This window comes from Castor canadensis, chromosome 15, assembly GCF_047511655.1.
Source record: "Castor canadensis chromosome 15, mCasCan1.hap1v2, whole genome shotgun sequence".
NCBI lineage: Eukaryota > Metazoa > Chordata > Mammalia > Rodentia > Castoridae > Castor > Castor canadensis.
In genome coordinates this window covers 18,853,873-18,880,709 of record NC_133400.1, presented here as the reverse complement: position 1 = coordinate 18,880,709, position 26,837 = coordinate 18,853,873, and the positions used below count along the sequence as shown (strand labels likewise).

The following is a 26,837-nucleotide window of genomic DNA, read 5'->3' as shown; positions in this document are numbered from 1 at the left end:
TTCTTGGTTGGCATTTCCTGTGTCTGAGACACTGAGAAGAGAAATGGAAAGAGAAGGGAACAGATTTTAAGACTCAGGAAGAGAGAAGGGCAGTGCCAAAAAGAAATTTGGCAATAACCTTACAAGGCCTATTCCCTTTGACCTAGTGTTTCTACTAATAGAAACTGATACTAAAAACACTATCCAGACTTTTAAGGAAAAAACCTATGCATCACAATGTCCATAGCAGTCTTATTTTAACAATGAATAACCAGAAACAACCTAAATATGCAACAATAGGGGATTGGCCAGGGAATAGGGAACTACAAGGTGCCATTAGGAATATTAAGTGGTAACATAGAAAAATAATAAACCATTAAATACTGTACATATAGGTTGTCATAACCATGTAAAAATGTGGATGGAATGAGGGCAAAAGAAATAAGCTAAATGTTAGCAATGATTTTTATTATTTATTTATTTATTTATTTATTTTGAGACAGTCTTCACTATGTAGCCCAGGCTGGCCTTGAAGTTGCAATCCTCCTGTCTCCACCTCCTAAGTGCCTAAGTGCTGGGATAACAGGTATGTGCTACCAGGCTGGCTTTTTGCTGTTCTTGTTATTTTTTCTTTCTCTCCCTTTCCTTCCTTTTTTTTTTTTTTTTTCTTTTTGAGATGGGGCTTTGCTATATTGCACAGACTGACCTTGAACTCCTTGGCTCAACTTCCCAAGTAGCTGGAACTGTAGGCACAAGTCACTATGCCCAGCTAGCAATGTTTTAAAGTGGTAGAACTCCTTTACTGTTTTCCTGAATTTTTAAGTTTTCTCCAAATAAAATGTACAAGGTTTAAATAATTTTTTAAAAATCTTAAGGGTTCTGAGTATGTAATCCCAACTACTCCAGAGGCAGAGATCAGGAGAATCTTTTTGTCTGGGCACAAATTTAGTGAGATCCCCTCTCAACAAACAAACTAGGTATGATGGTTCTCACCGGTAGTCCCAGCTGCATGGGAGGCATAAGTAGGAGGATCAAGGCTTAAGGCTGGCCCTGGTCAAAAACATGAGATCCTATCTGAAAAATAACTAAAGCTTTTTTAAAGGGCTATTTTTGGCTCAGTAGTAGAGCACTTGAACCCAAGTACCACCTGTCCCCTTGCCCCCACAAATCTTTTTTTTTTTTTTTTTTCGGTACTGGGGCTTGAACTCTGGGCCTACACCTTGAGCCACTCCACCAGCCCTTTTTTGTGAAGGGTTTTTTCAAGATAGGGTCTCAAGAACTATTTTCCCAAGCTGGCTTTGAACCACAATTCTCCTGATCTCTGCCTCCTGAGTAACTAGGATTACAGGCGTGAGCCACCAGTGCCTGGTAAGCACAAATCTTAAGGATTTACCAGGAGAGATCTTTATATGTAGGGTATACAGTAGTGTAATAAACAAAAATTAGCGGGGAGCCAAATTCTCACAGAGCCTGGAGTGCTGTTGTGTCCCAGGTGGGCTGATCATCTCCTTGGCACATAGCTTGGAGCTAATGACAGAATGAGTAGGTTCAGGAGGGGTAGTCATTCTGAGGAGGACAGAGGCCCCCAAACTCGTATTTAGAGAAGAAGTATGAGTTTTCCCAGCAGACAAAGGGGAGGAAGCCATGCCAAGGCATGTGGGAAACACGAGCAGGCTAGTATGGCTGGATTACAGGGAGAAATGAGAGATGGAATTGGAGAGGAAGGTAACGATTGTCTGGGGGGTCATTTTTTTTTTTTTTTTTTTTTTTGCCACAGGCAGAAAGGGGAGGGGTCTTCAGCAGGAGGGCAGTGCGGTTAGAGCTCACCAACTGCCATTCCCCAGCCTCCTGTCTGGTCTGCTTCCCATCATTTTCCAGAAACTGGAGGGCAGGCGGGGGACATCCAAAGCAGCCCTTTAAAAGGGTCAGCCAGGCCTCTTGACCCCGGTCTGGCCCTCTTCCCACCACACCAGGCTCAGTCCCCATCCCCAGGCACCCAGACAAACCCCTCCACCTCCCATGACAAAGAGGCTCATTTGGAGCCTGGGCAAGATTTGCAAACGTCAAACTTGTAATTACAAGGATGAAATCATCTGGTTCCTTTTAAGCAAACGGGTTTATTGATCCCAACACTGAAGAAAAGCTATTCTGGGGAAATTTGCTCCTCTCTGCTTTCCTTTCCCTATGGCATGGCTGAGCTGGTGGGGGAGGGAAGCAGGGAAGTGAAAAAACAGGGAGAATCCCCTGGGAGGGAGAAGAAATTCTTTAAGGCACAAGAGTGGAATTTTACAGTACATGAATTCTATCTCAAAAGGAAAAAACTCTTCAGGGCCCAGGAAACTGCCGTGCTCAGGCAGAGGACACCTTCACCCTGGATTTGGGCTCATCTCCTTCCAAAACCTGAATGGAGACTGGGCTTTAGGCCTAGTGCCAGCCACTAATTTCCTCTCTTTCACTCCCCTCCAGTCTCATTTGTGACTCCAGATCTGATTTCAGCTTCAAGATGGTACAATATTTTGTCAGAAACTGAAGGGAAACTGTTTCCTAAGGAAAAATGACTAGAGCTTAGACCTGGGAGAACCCCACCCCCTCTGTGAGGAGAGGCAGATGTGGATGGCTGCAGACAACAGGCCTGGATAAAGACATCCTTTCTGTTGGCTCTAGGGAGGCAGGACATCTAAACCTTGACCTTCTAAGCCAAAGAGGGACAAATCTTTGGGCTCAGGGGCAGGAATGAGTAACCCTCAAAGGCAAGTTGCATCCTACCACCACTCTGCAGAAGGACTTTTTTAGTTAATCTGATGCAGAGCCTTCTGGGACATGGTGGGCACTCCAGCAGGAAGAACCTCAGACATAGCTCTCCATGAATTTGCAGTTCAGTGAGGAGACAGGTAGAACTTCCGGCATTTTCACCAGCAGAGTAGAATGACTAAGGCCACAATCCTGGGGTCACTGGGCCATTCTGAGCCTCAGTTCCCTCGTTGGGAGAATAGGATCAGTAATACCAAGTTCATAGGGCTGTGGTGCAGAGTGAATGAAAATGATGTACCCCCATGCTTTTCTATTTTGTTATCCTAATGGAATAGGGTCTTGTCTCTGTCCTATTTATCTTATCGGCCTTTTCAGAATTTCTATTTCTTCATCTGTCCATGGGGACAGGAAGATCTGACTTGGAAGGTAGTTGTGTGAATAACCTGAGTTAAGCGGTAGAGCTTCAGAGTTGGGCTAGACAACTGAGGGTTCACCCTCCCCTGCTCAGCATTATTGTGTATTCTGTATCCACCCACCAAGATTAGCCTGGGGTCCTGCAGGAGCAACCATAAACCCAAGAAGATAAGGAGATGGTCAGATGGGCTGGCTGAATGAGCTGACTAAATGCTTAGGAAAGAAAGGTTCCAGGCAGCACAACTTCAGAGGATTCAGTCAGGCTGTGGGGGAAGGGGGCGCGTTTCTGGGCAGCAGAGAGATCCCCCTCAGGCTTCCATCTGTGAACCTTAGTAATAAGCTAAGGATCTGAGCAAACCATGTCACAGGGTGGTGTCTGAATCAGTAAATACCCAACTAGACAGCTGCCATGCTGTTAGGAGCTCAGACCTAAATGTACCTCATATGGATGAAAATTTCCTTTATAAATTTCTTTTAATTTTGTTTTTTAAATAAATGAAAAAGATTTAAAACAACAACAAAAATGGCATACAGAGGTCAGTTGAGGAGAAATTTTTCAGCCTGCGGTTTGTTTCCAGTCGTCCTTGTAGCTTGGATGCAGACAACACTGACTGTGGGTTACCCTGTGGCCTGGGGTTGCCAAAGGCTGCTTCAGTTCTAGGTCTGCTTGGCAGGTTTTGCCATCCCTTTCAGTTAGGACATCCTACCCTGCCCCCATTCAGCTACAATTAGAGCACGCAGGCCTGTTCTGTGCTCCTGCCCACCAAGTCCAGCTTCCTTGACCTTGACCTTTTCCTTGCCAAAGGTCATGGTGTCTGTCTAGTCATCTAGGCCACTCTAGAGACCTTTCAACTTTTTTGTTTTGTTTTAGTTTGCTTTTTGAGGCAGGGTCTTACTGTGAAGCCCAGGCTAGACTTGAACTTGTGAACATCCTGCCTCAGCTTCCTGAGTGCCAGGATTATAAGCATGAACCACCATATCCAGCTTCGACTTTTATTTATTCCACATTTCCCAGGCAGAAACAATTATTGCTAGAGACAAAAGGCCAAGATCAATTGCAGGTCTGTGTCCCCTTCCTGAATCCACTGTGAAATAATGGATCATTTTTTAGAGATAAAAATTGAAAGTTTCATCCACAGTTCTACCTAAACAGAATGTGGAGATGCTGAATAGTATCACATAGGATACCCCTGAGGTACACTTTAATCTTTTTTTTTCTTTCCATGAATGTCCACAGCAAAAACTCCAGCAGTGAGCTCCTTCTGATCTTCAGACAGTTCTTGTTGACTGGGAGCCAAGTCATCAGCTTCTCATTTAAACAATGGTTGTGTTGTCCTAGTGCCCAAAGGTCTTAGCTGGACTGGAAGACTTAAGAGAGACACAGCAGATGCATGAAGGTTTCTACCCCTGGTGTCTTGGGGTAGAGGCTGCTTCATTTACCTCCCAAACTATGTTGCAGATATTTTAGGGTTGTTTTTGTTTGCACTTTGCCTGTGCTGGAATTTTCCCACCACGCTGACAGCAATAAAATTGGTACCATTTGCTAGATGTAGCTGATAGAGACTGTTGGTGGGACTGTAATGTACCCCTACTCACCCACTCTTTTTGGAGAAATTGCTTTTCTCTCTCTGATAGATTCTCTCTGAAGCTGCCAATCATAGACCTTCCAATCCCTGATGGGAGGGCATAAGATTTAAACCTACCGATTATATCAGCACATCTTTCTGGACACTGTGATTTGCCAGAGGAGAGAATATGTGACCCAAGATGGGCAAAGTCCTTCTCAGTAATATATATACATACATATACATATATATATATATACACATATACATAGATATACATATATATACATATACATATATATATATATATATATATATATATATATATATATATATATATACTTTTTTTTTTTGCGGTTCTGGGGTTTGAACTCAGGGCGTACACCTTGAGCCATTCCACCAGCCCCCTTTTTAGTGAAGGGTTTTTTCTAGATAGGGTCTCACAAACTATTTGCCCTGGCTGGCTTTGAATAGCAAGTCTCCTGATCTCTGCCTCCTGAGTAGCTAGGATTACAGGCGTGAGTCACTGGCAACCAGCTTTTCCCAGTAATTTTATGAGAAGATGGAGAAGTGGCTATTCTGATTTGTTGCTTGGAAATGAATGCAACCCAAAAAAGCCTAACAGAATTAAGCAGTAAGGAGAAATAGAAAAGAAAAAGAGAGTACTATCCAGATGGTGGTCATCTGTCCCTCTTAATAATTTGGTTACTTGAAACAAAAGAGATTCCTTTTAGTGTTAAATTTTTTGGAACTGGGTTTCTGTCACTTGCAATTGAAAGCAGTCTGCCTGAAAGATTCTGAGATAGTTGAAGGCCCATTAGTAGTAGTTGTTGGCATCCATATAAGTATCATTCCTACTTATGTATCCGTCCTTAGGGGTACATGCCCTAAGAAATATCTGATTCTATGTCTGCTGTTTAGAAGGAGGGTGTCTGTCCAAACCACCAACTTCCAGGGTTGTGGGTTTTTGGGTTTTTTTTTAATTTCCTTCTTTCTTCTCTTCCCTTCTTTTCTTTTTTGAGACAAGGTCCAGCTATGTTGCCCAGGCTGACCTCAAGCTCCTGGACTCAAGCAGTCTTTTTGCCCCAGCCTTCCAAGTAGCTGGGTCTACAGGTGCATTCCATCCTCCCAGCAGGCCTACCCTTTGGTTTTGCTGAAAAACCTTGACTTTAAGGATTGGGAATATAGCTCATTGGTACAGCACTTGCTTATTGTTGGCAAGACCCTGTATTTGATCCCCAGCATGCAAAAAAACAAAACAGCCAAACCAAAAAAAAAAAAAAAAAAATCAAAACACCTCAACTTTGGGCAATCACTTCTTCAGACCTCAGTTACGATGACCAACCATCCTGATTTTCTAGGGACTGAGTAGTTTCCTGGGATCGTTGCCAAAACCAGAAGAGTTCTGGCAAACCAGGACAGTTGATTATATTAACCTAGCTCCATATCTATAAAAATGAGATTGGACTGGACGGGGATGGGAAGTTCTGCCAAATCCTGTACTCAGGCAGTCATTGACAATTGACCTTGAGTTTAGCTGTAGCTTCATAAATTTATGCAATCTGGCCAGCTATGCCAGTCAGAATTGGCAGGTATTTACCATCCTTAGTGTGAGCTTTTGAGAAACTGGATTTTTTTGGGGGGGGAGGGGAAGAGGGCGGTACTGGGGTTTGAGCTCCAGACTCAGAGCTTGCTAAATAGGTGCTCTACCACTTGAGCCACGCCTCCAGCCTGACTAACTGGAACTTTAAGGATCAAGAATTTATTGAGGGCCAACTTTGAATCAAGCAAGCTCTATCCCAAACCCCGTGGCAGACTTTCTCCTGAGCTGGCTAAATGATATCCCTAGAACTTGTGGCTCTTGTTTTTTGTTTTTTTTTTTTTTTGCATTTGATCGCACATTTGGGTAAATATATGGACTGACAAAAGGTTATACATATAATTTAGTTCGTTCTTCTTTAGAAACATTAAGTTCCTATTATGTGCTACTGTATCTGTATAAAGGTTCTCATGCTAACGCTATGAGTTTATGAATATTTTAGAAATTATGAGTTCGATGGTTAGCAGCCGAGTACTTGTCTAAGGCCTTAGGCTGCAGTCAGGGGAGCGGTGCGGAATCCTAAGGCCCATCTGATTCTTACAGCCACGATCTTTCCATCGTGATTTAGCTAGATTATTTGTGCTGCTTCCACCTTTAGTCTTAGATGTGCACAGCCCACACTGCTCATCACGCCTTTCTGTTGATGTGGGGATGCAAAGTCCCCAAGGACTTGGGTTTCCTTGCATGCTTGGGGAGTACAGAAGTTCTAGATCTCCCAGGAAGGACGGAAGAAAAGGCCCTCCGGCGCTGCTCCTGGTCGACAAGGGACCGGCGAATCCCCACGGGCAGTTGTACCCGGAGCCGCTCACGGACAGGCAAGGGGAAGGTGGCTGCGCTGCGGAAGAAGCTGCGTTCCCTGCAAGCCCGCCGCCCCGCATGCTGGCGGATCGCGCATGCGCGGCGCGGGCCGCGGAGTTGTGAATGGTACGTCTTGTTTGCTGGAGTTTGAGGCGGGCGGGCGCGCGAGACGGAGGGGTGGGGCCGGCGGGGGCGGGGCGGGAGGTTGAGCTAGGTGGGCGGCGAGAGGAAGTGGCGGCGGCGGCGGCCGTGGGCGGCGAGTGCTGGGTCTGCGCGGGCGGTAGGCAACGGCTGAGGCGGCGGCGGCGGGCGGCGGCGTGGGCTGGGCAAGAGCAGGCGGCTTCACCTCAAGACTCCCCGGAGCGGGAGCCCACGCGGGCGGGCGCCTGAAACAAAGAGAAGCGGGAGTCCGGGCGCCGCGAGTGGGCGGCCAGTCGGCTGCGCAGAGCCGGTTAGCGGGTGCCCGCGCTAGCGCCGACCCCGGCCGGCGCGGCCTCAGGGCGGGAAGATGCCGCGCGTTGTGCCCGACCAGAGAAGCAAGTTCGAGAACGAGGAGTTCTTCAGGAAGCTGAGCCGCGAGTGTGAGGTGAGGTGAGGCGGCCGGGCGGGCAGCGCGGAGGCCGCGGCGCGCTCCGAGTGGGCCCGCGCGGAGAAAAGTTTGGCCGGCGCGGTACCCGGGCACCCCGCGCGGGCGCACTCGCCGGGGGGCAATCTCGCCCGGGCAAGCCGTCTGCCCGCAGTCTCTGCTGGCCCTTATCGGGGCGGGCGGGCGGGCAGAGCCGCGGATTGCGCGCCTGATTTCGGCCGGTCTCTCTGCCTTGCAGATTAAGTACACGGGCTTCAGGGACCGGCCCCACGAGGAGCGCCAGACGCGCTTCCAGAACGCCTGTCGCGACGGCCGCTCGGAGATCGTAAGTCGGCGGGGCGGGCGCGGGGACCGAGGCGGGCGCGGGTCACTTGTTGCGCGGGGGCCGCGCGGCCCAGCAGGTTCCGGACGGCGTCGCGGACGCCGCGGCTCCCGGAACTGAGCGGGCGCCGTCTCACTTCCTACTCGGGATTCAAAAGGCGAAACCGGACGCTGGCGGGCCGGTCCTCGCGCGGACACGCGTGCCCCCTGGCCCGCCTCGGAGGCTCTGTGGCTCCATCGCGAGTGGCGCTCAATCCGAGCCCGAACTCAACGCGCAGAGGTCGCCGTGTAGGCCGTGACACGGGTCAGGGCCCCCGGGGTTTGTAGGAAGAATTGGGGCTTCATTGGAAAGTCAGCGATAGTTGGTTCCTTTATCAAAAGCTGGATTTGTTGGTGAAGCTGTCTCACTCCCGGTGGAGCTGAGAAAATAAATCCTTACTCCACTTAACAGTGCTACTAGTGGGGGGGGGGGAGGCCGAAAAATTGTGCCCATTTTCTTAGAATGTTATGCTTTAGGAGGGTCTGAAAGAAACCATTATCGTCTCTTCTCTAACCTAAACATGCCCCTTATTTAAGTGATGTGGTTTCTAAAGAATTGAGTGGATCTATAAAAGGTAGATTTGATACCTCCTGTCCATCAAATCTTGATTGAGAAAAAAAAATCCTCGTGTCTTGTGCCTTTTACTTTGTGTTATTCAAGGTGCTAATAAGGAAGCAATGATAAAACCTACAGAAAATAGCTTTTTGTTGTTGTTTTAAAGGCGAAATATTTTATAATGAAATCCTATTTTCAACTCTGACTTGGACCTATCTTGTTAGCAGAGACTTGAAGCTAAGGTGCAGTTTGCTTTGAGGTCAATAGAAGACATTTTGGAAAATGTATTCCTCCTTCCTCTTTATAATCAGGTGGTTTTATTGAGATGTAATTCAAATACCACAGAATTCTCTGTTTTCATCACCAAAATCAGATAAATCTTAAAAGGATACTTAATATTTAAAATGAAGGCTTTGGGGAATTATATTACTGATAGTGAGACAGACAAAACAGGATAAATTTATTAGAAGCTCTAGAATATTGGGTTGTTAATGCATATTATGAAGGAAATTCTCGAGCCTTCAGCCCACCTCCAAGTTTCTTCAGTAATTGTAATATTTTATGTGATTGAAAGATATGAAGCAGATACTTTTTTGTCTTGGCACTGTGTGGTATACAAAAAGAATCATTCATTAGTTGGTGCAGTGATGGTATCATTCTTTTCCTGAGTTTTCTTTCTCAAAAGGTATACCTGATCAAAGGATTTCCTGGAGGTTATTGATATACAGTGTAAAAGATAAGAATACAGAGTATTTTTTTTAAGCTGAGGGATTTTTTTGGAAACCAAGTGAAGTAGCCAGTGGGGTGTTTTTTGTCAAGTCTGACTTTGCTGCACATAATTATGAATTGGCGATCTAGTTTAACCTACAATATATCTGAGTAGATATATATACTGTTGCTGTAATATTATAGCAGTCTTATAGGTTGCTGAATTTGTAATAAATTTTCAGGATGAATGAGACATTTTAGGCCCTTGTAAATATCTGATCCTACAAATCTTAATAAGTTCTGTTTGTTTTCTGACAGATATTAAAGGTTAAAGGAGGTAGATTTAGGTTTGCACTTAAGACGGCACATCTTTTTTTTGAGACGGTCTCCCTGTGCAGCTGAAGCTGGCCTAAAGCTCCAGTCTCTTACTCATCTTCTTTTGTGAAGTAATGTCACTACTTGTATTTGGGAGGGAATTTTCATATTTCCCTCTTTTTCTAATTTCCTCCTCTTTAATTCATTGTTAACCACGTTTAAATGATAAGATTCTTAGCTCCTAGAAGGTGGAGACCATATTAATTCTGACTTTATCTGTCTGGATACAGGTCATGATTCCTTTTGCATTAAAGGAACTTGATTATTTGATCTTAGAGGTCACATAAATGCCTAAAATTTATCTTAAGAGTTATGAACAGGCTGTGGTTTCTACCTCTTTAGTTGCGAAAAAGACATTATTTTATGTGTTTTGACAGCAACCAGCAACCATTTACGGTAAGAATATACATAATTTTTTTTTTTTTTTGGCATTATTGAGGTTTGAATTCAGGGCGTCATGCTTGCTAAACAGGCACTTAACTGCTTGAGTCACACCTCCACCTCCCATAATTCTTAGTTACTCCTAACTTTTCCCCTGCTTCAGTTGCTTTTTTTCCCCCTCTTTTTGTTATGTTTTTGTGGTACTGAGGTTTGAAGTCAGGACCTCATGCTTGCTAGGCAGGCACACTACCACTTGAGTCACTCCATTAGCCCTCTCTTTATTTATACATTATTTATTTATTTGGTGGGACTGGGGCTTGAACTGAGGGCTTAAAGCGTGCGAAGCAGGCACTCTACTACTTGAGCCACACCTCCAGTCCATTTTGCTCTGGTTATTTTGGAAATGGAATCTTGGGAACTATTTGCTGGGCTGGCCTTGAACCTTGATCTTTCCTATCTCATCCTCCCAAGAAACTAGTATTACAGGCATGAACCACTGGCGCCTGGATTCCTTTTATTTTGGAACTGTCCTTAACAGTGAAGTCGAAGTTAGTAAAGAACTTATTTTGAGGGTTGGGGTATTGTGGCTCAGGTCATACAGAATTTTCTCAACTCTTAGGTGTGTCTAGATACTACATTAAAAAAGATTTCTGGGTTGGGGATATATTTCAGTGGTAGAATATTTGCCTAGCATATGTGAGGCCCAAAGTTCAATCCCTTGCAAACACCACCCCCCCAACACACAAACACAAATTCATGAATGAATACCCTTGTCAAAATCCCTGAGGCTCACACCTGTAATCCTAGCTACTCAGGAGGGAGATGCCAAGAGGATCTAGGTTCCAAGCCAGTTGAGGGAAATAGTTCTGGAGAACTTAGCTTAAAAATACCCAACACAAAAAAGGCTGGCAGAGTGGCTCAAGTGGTAGAACGCCTGCCTAGCAAGCTTGAAGGCCTGAGTTCAAAACCCAGTACCCCAAAAAATCCTGAGGCATGTTTCTGTAGTACTTATCCAGTAGCAAGTCCTTTCATCTCCAGTGCCCCAAATCAGAATCCCATCTGCTCTGCTCTGCGGATTTCATTATCTGAGACTGAAAAAATTAGCTCTCTTATTGATCTCAAAGTTATTTCTCTTAAGCGAGGTGCATTGGCAACTGTCTGGGTTCCCTGCTACTAGGGAGGCTGAGAGAGGAGGATCACTTGAGGCCAGTGTAGGCAACATAGCAAGATCCTGTCTCAAAAAGACAAAGAGCTGGCAGAATGACTCAAGTGGTAAAGCACCTGCCTAGCAAGCATGAGGCCCTGAGTTCAAACCTCAGTGCCACCTAAAAAAAAAAAAGACAAGCAAAAGTTATTTCTCTTACGTTACTCATTAGAGTTTATATGGTATGTACTTGGTACTATTCTAAGCATTTTGCAAATACTAATTTGTAAGGAAACTCAGGTATGCCTCAGGTCATTCAGCCTAGGCAGTTTCCCTTCCAGTCTGCTTTTCAGTCAAACTAGTGTTAGTGGGTCTGTTGTGGATAAAACTTTGCTAGTTGTGCATGAAAAAGTTTTGCTTTTTCAGACTGATACAATTTAATATAGTTCGTTTTCTTTTCATAGAAACTATTTACTGTAAGAAAAGGGTATTCCAGTTGATGAGAGGAATGCCATTAAAGAAATCTAGGGATTTAGCTGTTAATTTGACAAAATTTACCTGTAGTACCAGTCAGAAATAGGAAGTGTATTTTTTTACCCCTAAAGAATGAACTAGGAGGACTGGCAGAGGAATGGCTCGATCTGTAAGCACTTGCCTTGCAAGCATGAAGCTCTTGAGTTCAAATCTCAGGACCACCAAAAAAAACTAGGAGGTGTGTCTCAAGTGGTAGACAGAGCACCTGCTTTATAAGTGCGAAGCCCTGAGTTCAAACTCCAGTATTACCAAAAAAAAAAAAAAAACCGAAACCAAAAGAATGAACCGATACAGGTGCTGGTTGGTTCATGCCTATAATTCTAGCTATTTGGGAGGCTGAGATTGAGAGTCAAAAGTTGGAGGCCAACCCTGGCAAAAAGTTAGGGAGTCCCCTTCTCAACCAATAGCTAGATGTGGTGGCACAAGCCTCGGAAAGTAGAGGCAGAAGGATCTTGAGTTCGAGGCCAGACTAAACTACCTAATATGAGACCCTGTCTGTACTAAAGAGAATGAACAGCTAACGGACAGGAGAGCGAGTGGCTTTAAACAAATTGCCCAAAATGTGAGAACCCTTTGCTTTCAGATGAAGACTGTTTGCAGGGGGGACATGACAGGACGGGACTGGGGCTTGAACTCAGGGCCTGCTTGCTAGGCAGGTACTCTTAACACTTGAGCCACTCTGGTAGCCCTTTTTTTGTGTTGGGTGTTTTCAAGATAGGGTTTCATGAACTATTTGCACAGGGCTGGCCTCAAACCTCTTTCCTCCTGATCTCTGCCTCCTCGTAGCTGGGATTATAGGTGTGGATCACTGGCACTAGCTGAAGACTACTTTTGATGCTTCTGAATTTAGTAAAATAAACCAAACAAGGTGGGTGTAGTGCCTCATGCTTGTGAGCCTAGCTACTTAGGAGGCTAAGATAGGATTGTAGTTTAAGGCCAGCCCAGCAAAAAGTTTGCTAGACCCCATTTCAACAGACAAGGCTGGGTTGGTGACATGTGCTTGTCATCCCAGCTACTGCAGGAAGTGTAAGATAGGATAAGGGTCCAGGGTAGCCTGGGCAAAAAAAAAAAAAAAAGACCCTATCTCAAAAATAACTAGAACAAGAAAGGGCTGGAGTCCTGGCTTAAGCTGTAGAGTGCCTGCCTCATAAGCAAGAAGCCCTGAGTTCAGACCCCAGTACTGCCAAAACAAATAAATAAACCAAACAAGTTTTCTGTTGCCAGTAAAGAAGATTTTACATTTAGATGGTGAACTATGCATTTTTTGTTGTTTTGGTGGACTGGGGTTTGAACCTCAGGGTTTCAAGTGATTTATATCTTTTGAGCCACACCTCCAGTCCATTTTGGTCTGGTTATTTTGGATGTGAGGTCTCAAAAACTATTTTCCTGGGCCTTCCTCCTGATCTCAGCCTCCCAGGTAACTAGGATTACAGACATGAGCCACCCACACCAGGCTGTATTTTTTTATTACTATTTTTTTTTAAATAATACTTTTTATGACTGAGGATGTGGCTCAAGTGGTAGAACACTTGAGGCCTGAGTCCTTTCTTTCTGAATTTCTCTTGGAAAGAGGAGAAATGTGATTTCAATTTTTTAACATGAGGGAATATAGAGTTAAATTGCCCAGGGGCTACATAGAACAATATTTTACTAAATGGTTTTAGATTGATCTATTAGGCTATACCATCTACATTTTTTATAATTATTAGATGAATACTTACTATTTTTTATTATAATCTCAGTTCTTCTAAAGTAAATTTAAAATGTACTTTTTAAATTAAGTTTTTAGAAGTACTGTCACTTCTCATGTATAGTTGGTCAAGGAAGAAAAAATCTTTAGTGCATTTTTTAACCTGGGCTTCAAAACCCATGCTTAACAATGCACTTATGTACTGCATTTATGTGTCACACACCTTTCAGTGTTTCCTTGAGCAAAGGAAATCAAGAAAAATTAAAATATCTCATTTATACAACTTTGAATTGTGGCATGCTTTGAAATTCAAAATCTTTAGGTCATCAGTGATTTTTCACATTTAGAAGTTACAAGTTTTTAAATGCAAGGATAGTGGTTTCTGGTCAGACATTAGCAATGTGAGATCCTAACGTCAGCATAAAATGACCTGAAAGAAAGTATTGATTCCATGTCTGATTTTATATTTAAGCAGCCAATGGCAAATGTCCTTAAAATGGAATCAGATGTTTGTAACTTAATACTTAAGAAAAATGATGAGTACATGTTTTTTTTACTTTTAAGTATTCTCAGTGCTGCCTAGCTTAAGACATAAACTGATGTAAAAATAAATGACTGCCTGCATAATTTATGTAATGTCCCGCTCCTGATCCTGTTTGTATTGATTTTTCTAAAAGGCTTTTGTGGCCACAGGAACCAATCTGTCTCTCCAGTTTTTTCCGGCCAGCTGGCAGGGAGAACAGCGACAAATACCTAGCCGGGAGTATGTCGACTTAGAAAGAGAAGCAGGCAAGGTAGGAAACATTTCTTTGCAATTTAAACTACTGTGAATTGTTTTATTAAAAAGTATTTGATGACTTAGATTTTAATAAAGAGATTACAGGTCTGGTTACACAGGCATATGATAAATTTGTTTTTATTTCACATTATAAGGATATAATGCAACTTTTTTAAATGACTGTTAAATTTTTATGTCACTCCATTACTAATTTCATGTATGTAATAGTCATCATAGAAAGTTCTAGTCCATAAGGAAAGTAGTATGCTTTCCTATATTTAATATTCAAAACTTAATTCCTTTAAAAATGTTGATAGGAAATTTTTTGTGTTTACTAAAATATGTGAGACTATAGTGCTATAAAAAAATGAAAGAAAAATGAGAAAAGGTGATGTAGGCTTAAAAATAGTATTATTTAGAAATTGTTCATGGGTAGCTAATTCTGTTTATATAACAAATTTGATTTTAAAGAAAAATAATGTGAAAACTTTAACTTGGTCATAGTTTTTCTTTTGAGGAAAAGGTTCTGGAAATTCAAATTTTATGTTGGAAGTTTAGGATAAAATTACAAAAAATATATGTGGGCATGTTTAAGCTGAGAGCTTAATTAAAAATCTAAGTATCATTAAGTTTTATTTTGGAGAAATTTTAATTAATAGGGTCTTGGATTGTTTGATCCTTGAAAGTCAAGAAGTTGACTTCATTAAAAAAAATTTTAAAGAAAAAAAAATTGGACCCCATTTTATACTTAGTATTTGTTATCATACCTAATTTTATTAGCTTGCTAAATTACTTTTCTAAGTATCATCACGAATAACCTAACCTATCACTTATTTGCAAAGTGTAAGAAGTGTCTAAATATTGATTTAAATACTTTTCTGTTAGACTGTATTAGGAAAAGGATACCTATTCTTGTATATATACAGTGAAGAATTTTATGTTTAATTTTATAAAATTAGGTTTTGTAGGTAACAAGCCAACTAATCTTTGGATTGGAAGAAAGAAAAGATTGCGAGAGTTTTAAAATGGGTAATAATAAGCAAGTAATTTGCTTTCTTGCATATTAGTTTGTTTTAATTGGAAAATTAAAAGCAAATGTTGCAGATTTTACTGTTTAGTGACTCATATATAAGGGAAAACTTGGAAAGCCATTGTGGGGTTTTTGTCTGGTTTTGCTTGTGTGTGTGACTAAATGAAGAAATTATTTTTCTGTGTTTAAAACACCTCCTTAGAGCCAGGTGTGGTGGTACGTGCCTATAGTCCCAGGATTTAAGATGCTGAGGCAAAGGAATAGTTTGAACCCGGGAGTTCCAGGCCAGCCTAAATAACATGGCAAGATCCCATTTAAAAAAAAAAACAAAACAAAGCAAGAGCTGAGAATGTGGCTCAAGCAGCAGAGCACCTGCTTTGCAAGTATGAAGCACTGAGTTTAAAAAAAAAAAAAAATGCCTTCCTCTTAGCTTGAATGCTACACTATTTTAAGATTTCAGTATTAAAGCTGGGCTCCCACCTGCAATCCTAGCTACTCAGGAGGATCATGATTCAAGTCAGCCCTGGCAAAAAGGCAGACCCTATCTCAAAAATACTCCCCCACAAAAAAGGGCTGGCAGAGTGGCGCGAGGATAGAGTGCCAGCCTAGCGAGTATGAGGCCCTGAGTTCAAACCATAGTACTGCAAAAAATAAATAAAAATTTCAGGATTGACCTCTCAATGTTATTAAAGTCTTTTAGTATTTAATAATAATAAATGAATTGTTAACGCTGCTATAATGTATATTTACTTGAGTTAATGATACCAGTTTACTAGCTTGGAGACGTTATACTTGGGCCTTAGATGCCATTGAGATGTGTTTGGTTATATGACTAACAATAACAAGCTTAGGTAGCTTATTCTAGCATTTAGAAGATATGTTTTCAAATCTATGAACATGAGTGATAAAACTTTTGTAAGCCATTAGAAAATTTTACATTTTGTTAATATTAGTTTTAGAAGTTTCTTTTTTAAAAAAAAGGGACAGCTACTCACCTCTGCCATTGTATCAAAGGAGCTAGTAAACTATGTAAACAAAAGTGACTGTTCCAAGAATGGTAATGCTGGCAGAAATCAGTATCTTTCCCTCAGGTGTAAATTTGTGTTTATGTATAGGTCGTGTGTTTCCCAAATACAGTTCTACCAATCCTTATGCAATACTTACAGAATCTAGAAGATAAAAAGCATTGTCAGGGTCTAGAGGCATAGTTTAAATGGTAGAATACTGGGAGTCCTTGGGTTCAATCCCCAGTACCACCAACGGGAAAAAAAGAAGCACTGTAAGGCAAAAAAAAAAAAAAAAAAAAAAACACCCATCTAGTACTGAAATGATTTTACAGAAAGGTAGTGTCCTGTGTTCTCTCCATAGGGTTTAGACTGTTGGGGAGGGTCTCTTATCTTTCTCCTTTTTTATAGTCTTTTTTTTGGGCCACACTGGGGTTTGAAACTCAGGATCTCATGCTTGCTAGGTTGGTATTCTACCCGTGGAACCACTCCACCAGCCCTTCTTTATTTATTTATTTTATTTTATAGTTTTTACATTTACTAACTTATATGCATTGTTTGGGCCAAACCCCTGCCCCCAGCCCTTTTTGTGTGTGTTGGATATTTTCGAACAAGTTCCTCAGGCTGGCTTCAGGCTATGACCTCCTGATCAGTATGGTCTGTCTTTTTTTTAAATAACCATTAGATTTTGTTTCTGTCTCCACAGGACTAGGACTAGAAGCAAAGAAAATTGAAGGAACTTCTCCAAATGTTAATCATTTGCCTCTATTCCTTATATCAGACTCTAAATGAGTGTCATCTTCCATATTCTTTCAACCTAGTTACCTCCCAAAGCAACTTATTTCTCATCACTGATCATTGAGCAGGCATATTTGCAATTTTAAGCAGGATGGTCTGGTAAAGAAGTTCATATTTGGGCAGAGACATGAAGGAAGTTAGGGAATTATGAACCATGCAGGTGTCTAGGGGGAAATAGGTTCCAGACAGAAAAAACCTGCCATTGTAAAGGCCCCAGGTGGGAGTATGCATTACATATAAGATAAACGGCAAGTAGGTCAGTGTGTCTGGAGAAGACTGGGAAAGGAAAGTAAAAAATGAGATCAAGGCAGTAATAAGGAGCCAGTTCATCATGATTGTGGCACACCACTATAAGACATTAATGACATGGACAGTGTTTTTTTGTTTGTTTGTTTTTAAATGGGGCTGGGGTTTGACTTTTTTTGGTGGCACTGTGTTTGAATTCAGGGCTTTATGCTCGCCAAGTAGGCACTCTGCTGCTCTAGCCCCTGGGACTGGGGTTTGAATCTTTTTTTTTTTTGGGGGGATGATGGGGTTTGAACTCAGGGCCTCATGCTTCCTAGGCAAGTGCTCTTAATTGCTTGAGCTACTCCACCAGCCCTGGGAGTGGGGTTTTCTTCACAAAGAAAAAATTTATGAAAGAATATAAATCATACTATAAATTACCAAATTTTAGGTTACATTAAAATGTTTTCTGTGAAAGTCACGTATATCTCAGTGTAGTATGATTGGTGCATAAGCATCTTCTCAGATGGCTCACAGAAGACTAGTTCAAACAGTGAATCACAGGAGTGTTTCTAGATGGAGCACAAAACTTAATGGCTGTGTAAAGGATGTTAATGGCATTTTCAGATGAAGCCCCTAGAAGAGAATAAATGGAATGGAATATCAGAGTCAAGTCTTGATTTAACTTCCCTGCAATTTTATTATTATTTTTATTATTTATTTATATATATATATTGTGTGTGTGTGTGTGTGTGTGTGTGTGTGTTTGTGTGTGTGTGTGTGTGTGTGTGGTACTAGGGTTTGAATGCAGGCCCTTGTGCTCTACCACTTGAGCCCTTATTGCTTTCCTTGTTTTCCAGTGTAGTCTTATATTTATGCCTGGGCTGGCCTAGACCATGATCTTCTGATCTGCACCTCCCAAATAGGTAGGATTACAGGTGTGAGCCATATCAGCCAGTTTACCTTCCCTGCAAATTTTTAAGAGCCCCTTTGGGAAAGTTTATGGGCAGAGTCATGAGAAGGTTGTGGAAAATCTGGGGTTTACACTGGAATTGGGGCACCTAGCACAGAGTGAACCACTTCACAGTGTGCTGAGATCTGGAGGAAGTATGATATAGAGTGAGCTGCTCTATATCTTCTGTTTAGCTCACCTTGACCTCCCTTCTTTTCACAATAGTGGATCAGTTCAGATCACCTCTGTGAGCAGAAATGAGTAACCTTAGCTAACCCTAGCATAGGGCAGGCTTATGTGGGCATTCTGCCTTAAGGTTAAGAAGGTAGATCTTGGTGATGACCATTCTCAGAATATCTAAACTGATTATCTTCTACATTTAATGCAGTGCCAGGATAATAGGTTCTCCATTTATTCGCTCCTGTGATGGTCCTCTGCTGGTTTTTTGTTGGTGTTGGTTTGTTTTTTTAATTGCAAATCTGTTTCTTGGCTTATGGTAAAGAAACAGATTTGCAGTTGGTTTGTGGGGAAAGGGTGCATAGAAGCAAAAAGTCTTAGCCTGTTTGAAATGTCTTTATTCTCATACTTAACTATAAATTTAGCATGTTCTGGAGTTTGATATTAGAAATTATTTTTATGAAGATGACCTTATTCCACTGCCTTGCTTCTAGTGTTGCTGTGGAGAATTTTTTCTTTTTTGGGGGGTAGGACTGGGGTTTGCACTCAGGGCTTTGTGCTTACAAAGCAGGCACTCTACTGCTTGAGCCATACCTCCTGTCCATTTTGCTTTTTTTTTTTTGGGGGGGGGGAGATGGGAGTTCTCTTGAACTATTTGCCAGGGCTGGCCTCAAACTGTGATCCTTCCAATCTCAGCCTCCCAAGTAATCAGGATTACAGGCTTGAGCCACCAGCGCCCTGCTGCTGTGGAGAATCTGTTTGGAAGATAGGAGATCTTCTGAAAGGTAGACCAAAAGCAAAAAGAGCTGGAGAACAAGGTAATTAACAGAATTGTACCTAGAGGTCACTCATCCATGTATAAGCCACCACACCCAGTAACATATCCATTTATTTAATAAGTGTTTATGTATATATGTGTATGTATGTGTATGTGTGTGTATAAACACACACACACACCTACCTGAGTTTCAGACAGTTTTCTGTTTCTCTTTTGAACTATAAGTAGAAGACTGCTAAATTACATTTAATCACTGTAGGAGGAACTATTTTTACACCTATATGCAACCCAGTTATGATTCAAAGGCAAATGTGATTGAATAACTTTAGTGATTATCTGGCAGTTGAGTGGCTGAGTGTGCATTTATGAACAGAGAAGAGCATGTGGCTAAAAGAGGATGACTCAGAAGCAAGTATTTTCTAAATAAATCTGTTAAGTAGTCCACAGAATGATTACAAATAAATGGCAGGGTGCGTAGTTCTTTAGTGGAATATCTTGTTTTCCTGGGTGCCTATGGCCATTCCTGCATTACTGCTTGTCTGGTGATTCATTGGTTTGTGGGTAAGAACAACTGTTCATTGTCTGGAGGAAAAATGGCTTCTTTCCTCTGGAAAAAAATTACCATGTAAAAGATTGGTGGAAATGTTTGTGTAAGCAGTGTTCTGTGGAGTTCTATGTTTCATAAGTTTTATGGACATTGGTTTGTCTAATTTTTCATGATGGAGGTATTATTGTGATTTAAATGTGTAAGGAATCTTAACACTTATAAGCAAAATAAATAGTTTGAGGTGTGCTGGCATGCATCTGTAATCCCAGCGCTCAGGAGGCTGACACGGAGCACTGAGTGTTCAAGGTCATCCTGGGCCAAACACAGCCCCTGTCTCAAACAACATCAGCCCCAGAACAAAACCCAAAACAAGAACAACATAAAAGTAAGCAGTTTGTCTCAGACACGTTAAATAGAGCTAGAATTTAAACACAAGTGTTAACCTGATTGCAAAGGTAATTTTTTTTTTTACTCTCCCCATGCTCTCTTGGGATTAAGCACGGTATAATGTTTTTTCTTTTAAAAATAATTTTCTATTGTGGACATTTTGCTCAGAGCCAGCCTCAGACCTTGCTCCTCCTATCTCTGCTTCCTATTAGCTGGGATTTATAGGTATGTACCACTGTTCCCAGACCTCATTTTTTAATTTTATTTTATTTTTTCTGGTCCATTAAGTTTTCTCTGGCTACCACAGCACTGCTACACATTTGCTGGTTGCATTGTTTTAACATCTAAAAGGTCAAAAAGTTATTTCTTTAAAATATTTTCTGTCTCTTTCATATGAATTATAGACTTCTCAAATTCTAGAAATGTTATTTGGAGATTTCAGTGGAGTCTTTTTTTTTCTTCCAGTATTGGGGTTTGAACTCAGGGCCTTCACCTTGAGCCACTCCACCAGCCCTTCTTTGTGATGGGTTTTTTCAAGAGACCCTATCTCTTGAACTATTTGCCCCAGCTGGCTTTGAACCACAATCCTCCTGATCTCTGCTTCCTGAGTAGCTAGGATTACAGTTGTGAGCCACTGGCACCTGACATGGAGTTGGTTTTTTTGTTTTTTGTTTTTTTTTTTTTAAAGTCAACAAATGTCTATTTTTCTAATATGAAAATGCGTCATTTTTTTAGTAGTGGAAAAACTTGAAATAAGTAGAAAACTTCTTCATATTAATCCTTCTTTTCATATACTTCCAATTTGTACTTAATGCCTTTTTCCTCCTGGACCTCAGAAAGAACACCTGGGTATTCTGGGAGAAGTTTGTATTTTTCCAAATCAATTTTTGGAAAAAAGGTGTCACTTTCAAATTCCTGCATGATCCTTGTTACAAATAGTTTAAGATGGCCTGGCTGATTCATGGCTTCCTTATAAACAGAGCTGCCTCCTACTATCCAAACCATAACATGGAATTTTGTTAAAATAAAGATGGTTTTGGAAGCTGGGCATGGTGGCTTATGCCTGTAATTCCGGCATCCGAAGACTGAGGCTGAGAACCTGTCTCAAAAAAATAAAAACAACAACGGAAAAATACCTTTAGGTCTGGAACCTTTTTTGGTTGATAATATAAGTCTTGTGGGGTTTTGTGTCATTTTTTTTGAGACAGTCTTGTTATGGAGCCTACACTGGCCTCATAACTGGATCCTTCTGCTTCTGCCTACTAGATGCTAGAATTACAGGTGTGCACCACCACATCTGGCAAGTGATGATGTAAATCTTTTTTTTTTAATGCCCTTATAATCACATCCTGTACACAGTTGATAGGTAGTAAACATTTGCTGAATCTTTCAAATGAAAATTTGTATAGGGAAACTATGAGGGAACAAAAAAAATCTAAATTCTACCTGTTTTTAATAAATTTTAAGTATTTCTTGGGAGCCTAAGGAATAATGATCATTGTGTCTTGAAGTTCTCCCAGTACCTCAATTTGTAGACTAGTACTAGTATTTAAACTCTATCAGTTTATTACAGAGAAGTGAAATAGCCTTTCCAATTGAAAAGATTTTTTTGAGGGCATACTCTTTGCTTCTTGCTATTATCAATAGCTTTGATGGTTGATGTCTGTGCATTTTGATTTTATGACTCAGTACTGATGTGTAACGGGTCTTATTTGCAAATCTGCACTTAACTCTGCTTTGATTACCTTGAAATTGTTTATAATCACTCAAACAAGGAAACTCTTTTGACCATTCCTTTGCCCTTTGGTTTCTCTCAACTCAGCTACCTAGAAGCTAGACATCCTGCTCCTTTCTAAAAGTGTATAGTGTTGTAGAGGAAAACACAATGAAAGATTCCACTGCTTATTCCAAATTTAATTATTCTTAGAATAAGTAGCCTCAGCCCTCAAAGAAGATTGTGCAGGTTAATAAATGAGAAGCTGACTAGGTTTTCTCATACCCTTCCTTTGATACAAACTTCAAAACACAGGGCCATTAATTTTTAGCCATTTAAGAATTGTGGGAACTGGTGGAGTAGCTCAAGTGGTAGAGTAACTATATAGCAAGTGTGAGCCCTAAGTTCAAACCCCAGTACCACCAAAAAAAAAAAAAAAAAGACAAAAGAAGAAAGAAATTTGGTTCATTACTTAAATAAGGAATATTTATGTCTCAAACAAGTTCTGTTCTAGAAGGACCTTAATGTCTTAATGTCTTTCTATGAGGGAAGAGTGGACTCTTTGCCTTTAAAATTGAATCTTTTTTTTTGCACACACCCCTTTGAGAATTATTATACTGTGGTGGCACATGGTTATAACCTCAGCTACTTGGAGGTAGAGATCAGGAGAATCGAGGTTCAAGGGGAGCCCCAGAAAAAAATCAGTGAGACACCCATCTCAACCAAAAAGATGAGAGTGGTGATACGTATCTGTCATGCAAGCTACATGGGAGGCATTAATAGGAGGATTGTGGTCAATGGAGGATTTTGCCCTAGGCAAAAACACTAGACCCTGTCTGAAAAATAGCTGAAGCAAAATAGGCTGAAGGTGTGGCTCAAGTGGTAGAGCACTTATCTAGCAAGTGCAGGGCCCCGAGTTCAAACCCCCATACTGCTGAAAGAAAAGAAAAAAGAAAGCATCTAATGAAAGCAATAGGCAATAGTATTCCTTAGAAAAATGCACATGTGTTCAAACATACATGTTTACAAAGAATTTTGTGAAACTTGTCTTGTTGAAGCATACCTATAAAACCAAACCTCCATATAGGTTCTTTGAACTTCAGATTAAGAATTCCTGATGTAAATAAAAGCATTGCTAAAAGCTAAATGATCTAAGATCCATCCCCATAACCTATTTAACAGCCAGTAGTGAAGGGGAAACTTTTACTTACAACTTAACCCTTCACCACTGGTCTCCTTATGTTTTTCCTTTTACTTCACTGGCTGTTCATAGCTCACTCTACAAGATTCTTTTCTACTCAACATTGAAAAGTTGGACTTCCTCCAGGTGCTTCCTGGGCCCCTGTCTGTTCTCTTACTTACTCCTTGGGCAGTCTCTTCCTTTCCTCCAGATTTGAATACCACAGTATTGCTGATGGCTGTCAGATTTATAACATCAGCCCAGATCTCTTCTCAGAATACTGGTATCCCATATCAACTGCCTGTTCAAAATTTCCATTTGAATATCTCATAGATGACAGTTACTAACAGATAAAAATTTTTGCAAACATTTTTATGACAACTTTTATTGAGTTGTAATTCAAATACCATAGAATTCACTCTAAAAGTGTACAACTCATTGGTTTTTAGCAAATTCAGAGATGTGCAACCATCATCACTTATTTCAAATTAGCCAAAAAAAGAAATTCCCATATCTGTTAGTAGTCACAACTACCCCTTCCCTTCAGCCCCCCGGTGACTGCTGATTTCTGTCTGTTTAGATTTGCCTATCTGGACATTTCATATAGCATGTGGCCTTTTCCTGGCTTCTTTTACTTAGTATTGTTGTCAGTGTTTAGCTGTGTTATAGTAATGTCAGTACTTCATTCCTTTTCATGATCAAATAAATATTCTGTCATATTAATAGTACTGGAGATGATGGCACAAGTGTGTTTTGCTGAACCTCTTTGCTGCTGGAGTAAAATGGAATTTGAAGCTACAGAATGTGAAAACAAAGTGATTTGTGTAACTTGGAGGAATATGACATTGCAAATACTGATATTTGGATCTTGATGTGATTAAAAGTTTTGTTAAAATAACTTGCAATCTTCAGAAAACAATGTGAGGCTATGGTCACTTTTAACTTTCTGAAGTCTGAAAACATTCTGTGATATTTGACTTTTAGAAAGATAAGCTGTTTTGTTGTTGCTTTTGTATGATTAGCAACATGTACCCATTTAGAATACATTTTTTATAAAATATTACATTGTTCTTAAACAATGGGGTTTAATTCCTGGGTCATATTTTAATAAATTTTCTTTTCAAGGTTTGAAATAAGGCATTATTTTCATTGAAAAATGTTTTTGTGTTTAAATGACATTATTGAATTACATTACAAAATTCCAAACTGTTAAGAGACAGAATTATATTTTCTTCATACTCTGAGGTTTGCTATTCATGAATGTAAGAAAGCACCAAACATTTACTTTGAAGATCTGCACATAAAGCTGTATTTATTTCAATATGAACATGTAAATAAATCACCAGAATCTCCAATGTTATTTTTAATTAAGATTCTAGACATTACTCTTCATTTCCAATGTAGCCGTTTTCCAAGGCCATCTAGGAATTTCTCAAAATGGATCAGTGGCTTTCTTTATTATGAAAGATGTGTAAAGAAAAACAAATTTTGTATTTATTCATTTATTTTTGCAGTACTGGGGCTTGAACTCAGGGCCTACACCTTGAGCCACTCCACCATCCCTTTTTTGTGATGGGTTTTTTTGAGATAGGGTTTGAGATAGGGTCTCATGAACTATTTGCTTGGGCTGGCTTCAAACCACAATCCTCCTCATCTCTGCCTCCTGAATAGCTAGGATTACAGGCGTGAGCCACCACCATCCAGCTGGTGGTCATTTAAAAAATTTAAATGACATTTTAAGAGAAATTTACACTAAGAGATTGTGGAGTCTTCTAAAAGATATAAACCATTGATGAAGAATGTAAAATCTGATTAAAAGTGATACAAAGTTGTTCTTTCTCTGCTGTTAGATGAGAAGAGTCTTTTTATGAATAGTTTAAGAATTTAACATAAGGGGCTTTGGTAGATGCACTGTTATACTCCCCACTGTGCTGCTAGGAGTAGGTGGAACTGTTCATTAGAGATGTGGTAAGTCAAGCTATATTGATAGGCAATTTAGAGGGATACTGTTTTTTAAGTTTTGTGAGGTGTTGAGCTGGAGGTTTGTATAGTCACTTACTTGACTAGATGAATATTGATGATGGAGTTTTTAAATTCACAATGTAGAAAGGAGTGAACACTTATCACAACTGAAGGAAATGTGTGGTTAAACGGTTTCAGCTATAACTGTAGACTATTTCCCTTGGTCCAAATGGGAGAAGTAGAACCTTGTTTTTTAGGCTTTTTCCTAGTAGAAGTAGAAATTGGTTCAGCGTAGTATCTCGAGTACTTTTTCTAGCATATTTCTAATTATTGGCAGTCAGTTCTTAAACATCTCTTAAAAGAAAATACAAAACTTTGTTGAGGAAACTGCTGTATTAAGTACAGAAAAGACTGATGCTTTTGGTATTTTTCCTTGAAATGAGATTGTTTTATCAATTTTCTATCATTATATATAATAAAAATACCAGTTTTTGGCTTACAAAGCACTGGAATTATCCAAAGAAAACATTTGGTGTAAATTAAAATTTTCATTTATAAAGATGTATTTAATTATCTGGTGGGGGTTTGGGTTTTTCCTTTTAATTAGTTTGTTTATATACATTTATTTTTGGCAGGACTGGGGGTTGAACTCAGGGCTTCACACTTGCGAAGCAGGAGCTTTACCACTTAAGCCAAGCTCTACTCCATTTCACTCTGGCTATTTTGGAGATGGGGTCTTGTGAACTGTTTGCCTAGACTGGCCTTGAACCACGATCCTCCTGATCTTAGCCTCCTAAGTAGCTAGGATTACAGTACCACTTTTTGGTAGTACTGGAGTTTGAACTCGGGGCCTCACCCTTGCTAGGCAGGCATTCTACCAGTTGAACCACTCTGCCAGTCCCCCATTTTAAGTTTTTACTAAATTTAACTTACTTGGTTAATTTCTAATATTTAACAATTTCAACAGGCACAACAGCAAGTCACAGGCACCTGACTATTTTATTTGTTTATTTTGATTCATAGTCTCACTATATATCCCAAACTGACCTCAGACTTGCTGTGTAACCCAGACTTGCCTCAAATTCATGATACTCCTGGTATAATCTCCCAAGTGCTATTTTACCTGGACTTTTTGAAAACGCATTAGAGTCCTGCTTGTTCTGTATTTTAAAAATCTTATACAAGGCAGTGATTTAAATTTATGCTGATTTTCATTCAGAAGCCTATGTTAAATAAGGTAGAGAAGACTGAGGGCATGGCTCAAGTGGTAAGAGAGTGTGTCTAGGAAAATGAAGTCCTAAGTTCAAACTCTTGTAGTGTCAAAAAGAAAGAAAAGAGAAAGAGTAACAGAACAGTGTGGCATTAAGAGTGGGGGAGATTGTAGGAACTGTATTATATTTCTCTTATATTTTTATCTGTAGCATAATAAAATATTCACCTTGAGATGATAATAGCCTTAGTAACTAGCTATCTTCTGTAAATGGAGTCTTAATTAACTCTTGAGGGCTGGGTGTGTGGCTCAAACGGAAGAGTGCCTGCTCTGGCAAGTACAAAAAAAAAAGGCCATTAACTTGAGAACAATTAAATTTTAGACAGTATGAGAATTTGGTGATTAAAAGTGATCTGAATTTGGAAACCATACCTAAAATGGCTTTTGCACTAGGGTTATTTATTTGAACAAGAACGATTATATTTTTGTCAAAGAAAAGTTAAAAGTGTAAGACTTTCAATTATTTCAGAGTATAAGAATGTAACGCTTACTGATAAAATTGAAGGTTCATCAAATGAGATACTTTTGGTTTCAGCAATTTTGAAAAATCTAAAATCTATTGATACTTTCTTAAACTTCAGTGCATAAAGTATG

General features: G+C 40.4%; 1 protein-coding gene across 5 annotated transcripts in view; it reads left to right on the top strand.

Moving 5' to 3' along the window:
• The first annotated feature begins 7,344 nt into the window (after positions 1-7,344).
• Positions 7,345-26,837, top strand: part of Cbfb (core-binding factor subunit beta) — a 42,502-nt gene continuing 23,009 nt past the window's right edge. For 2 of the 5 annotated variants that reach the window (XM_020175867.2, XM_020175885.2), the window contains exons 1-3: positions 7,352-7,693; positions 7,932-8,018; positions 14,119-14,235. In XM_020175867.2, the coding sequence (XP_020031456.1) occupies positions 7,616-7,693; positions 7,932-8,018; positions 14,119-14,235 (282 nt within the window). In that variant the 5' untranslated portion in view covers positions 7,352-7,615. Of the gene's footprint in view, positions 7,694-7,931; positions 8,019-14,118; positions 14,236-26,837 lie in introns of all 5 variants that reach the window. The other 3 variants (XM_020175892.2, XM_020175907.2, XM_074055875.1) reach the window with 3 other exon arrangements.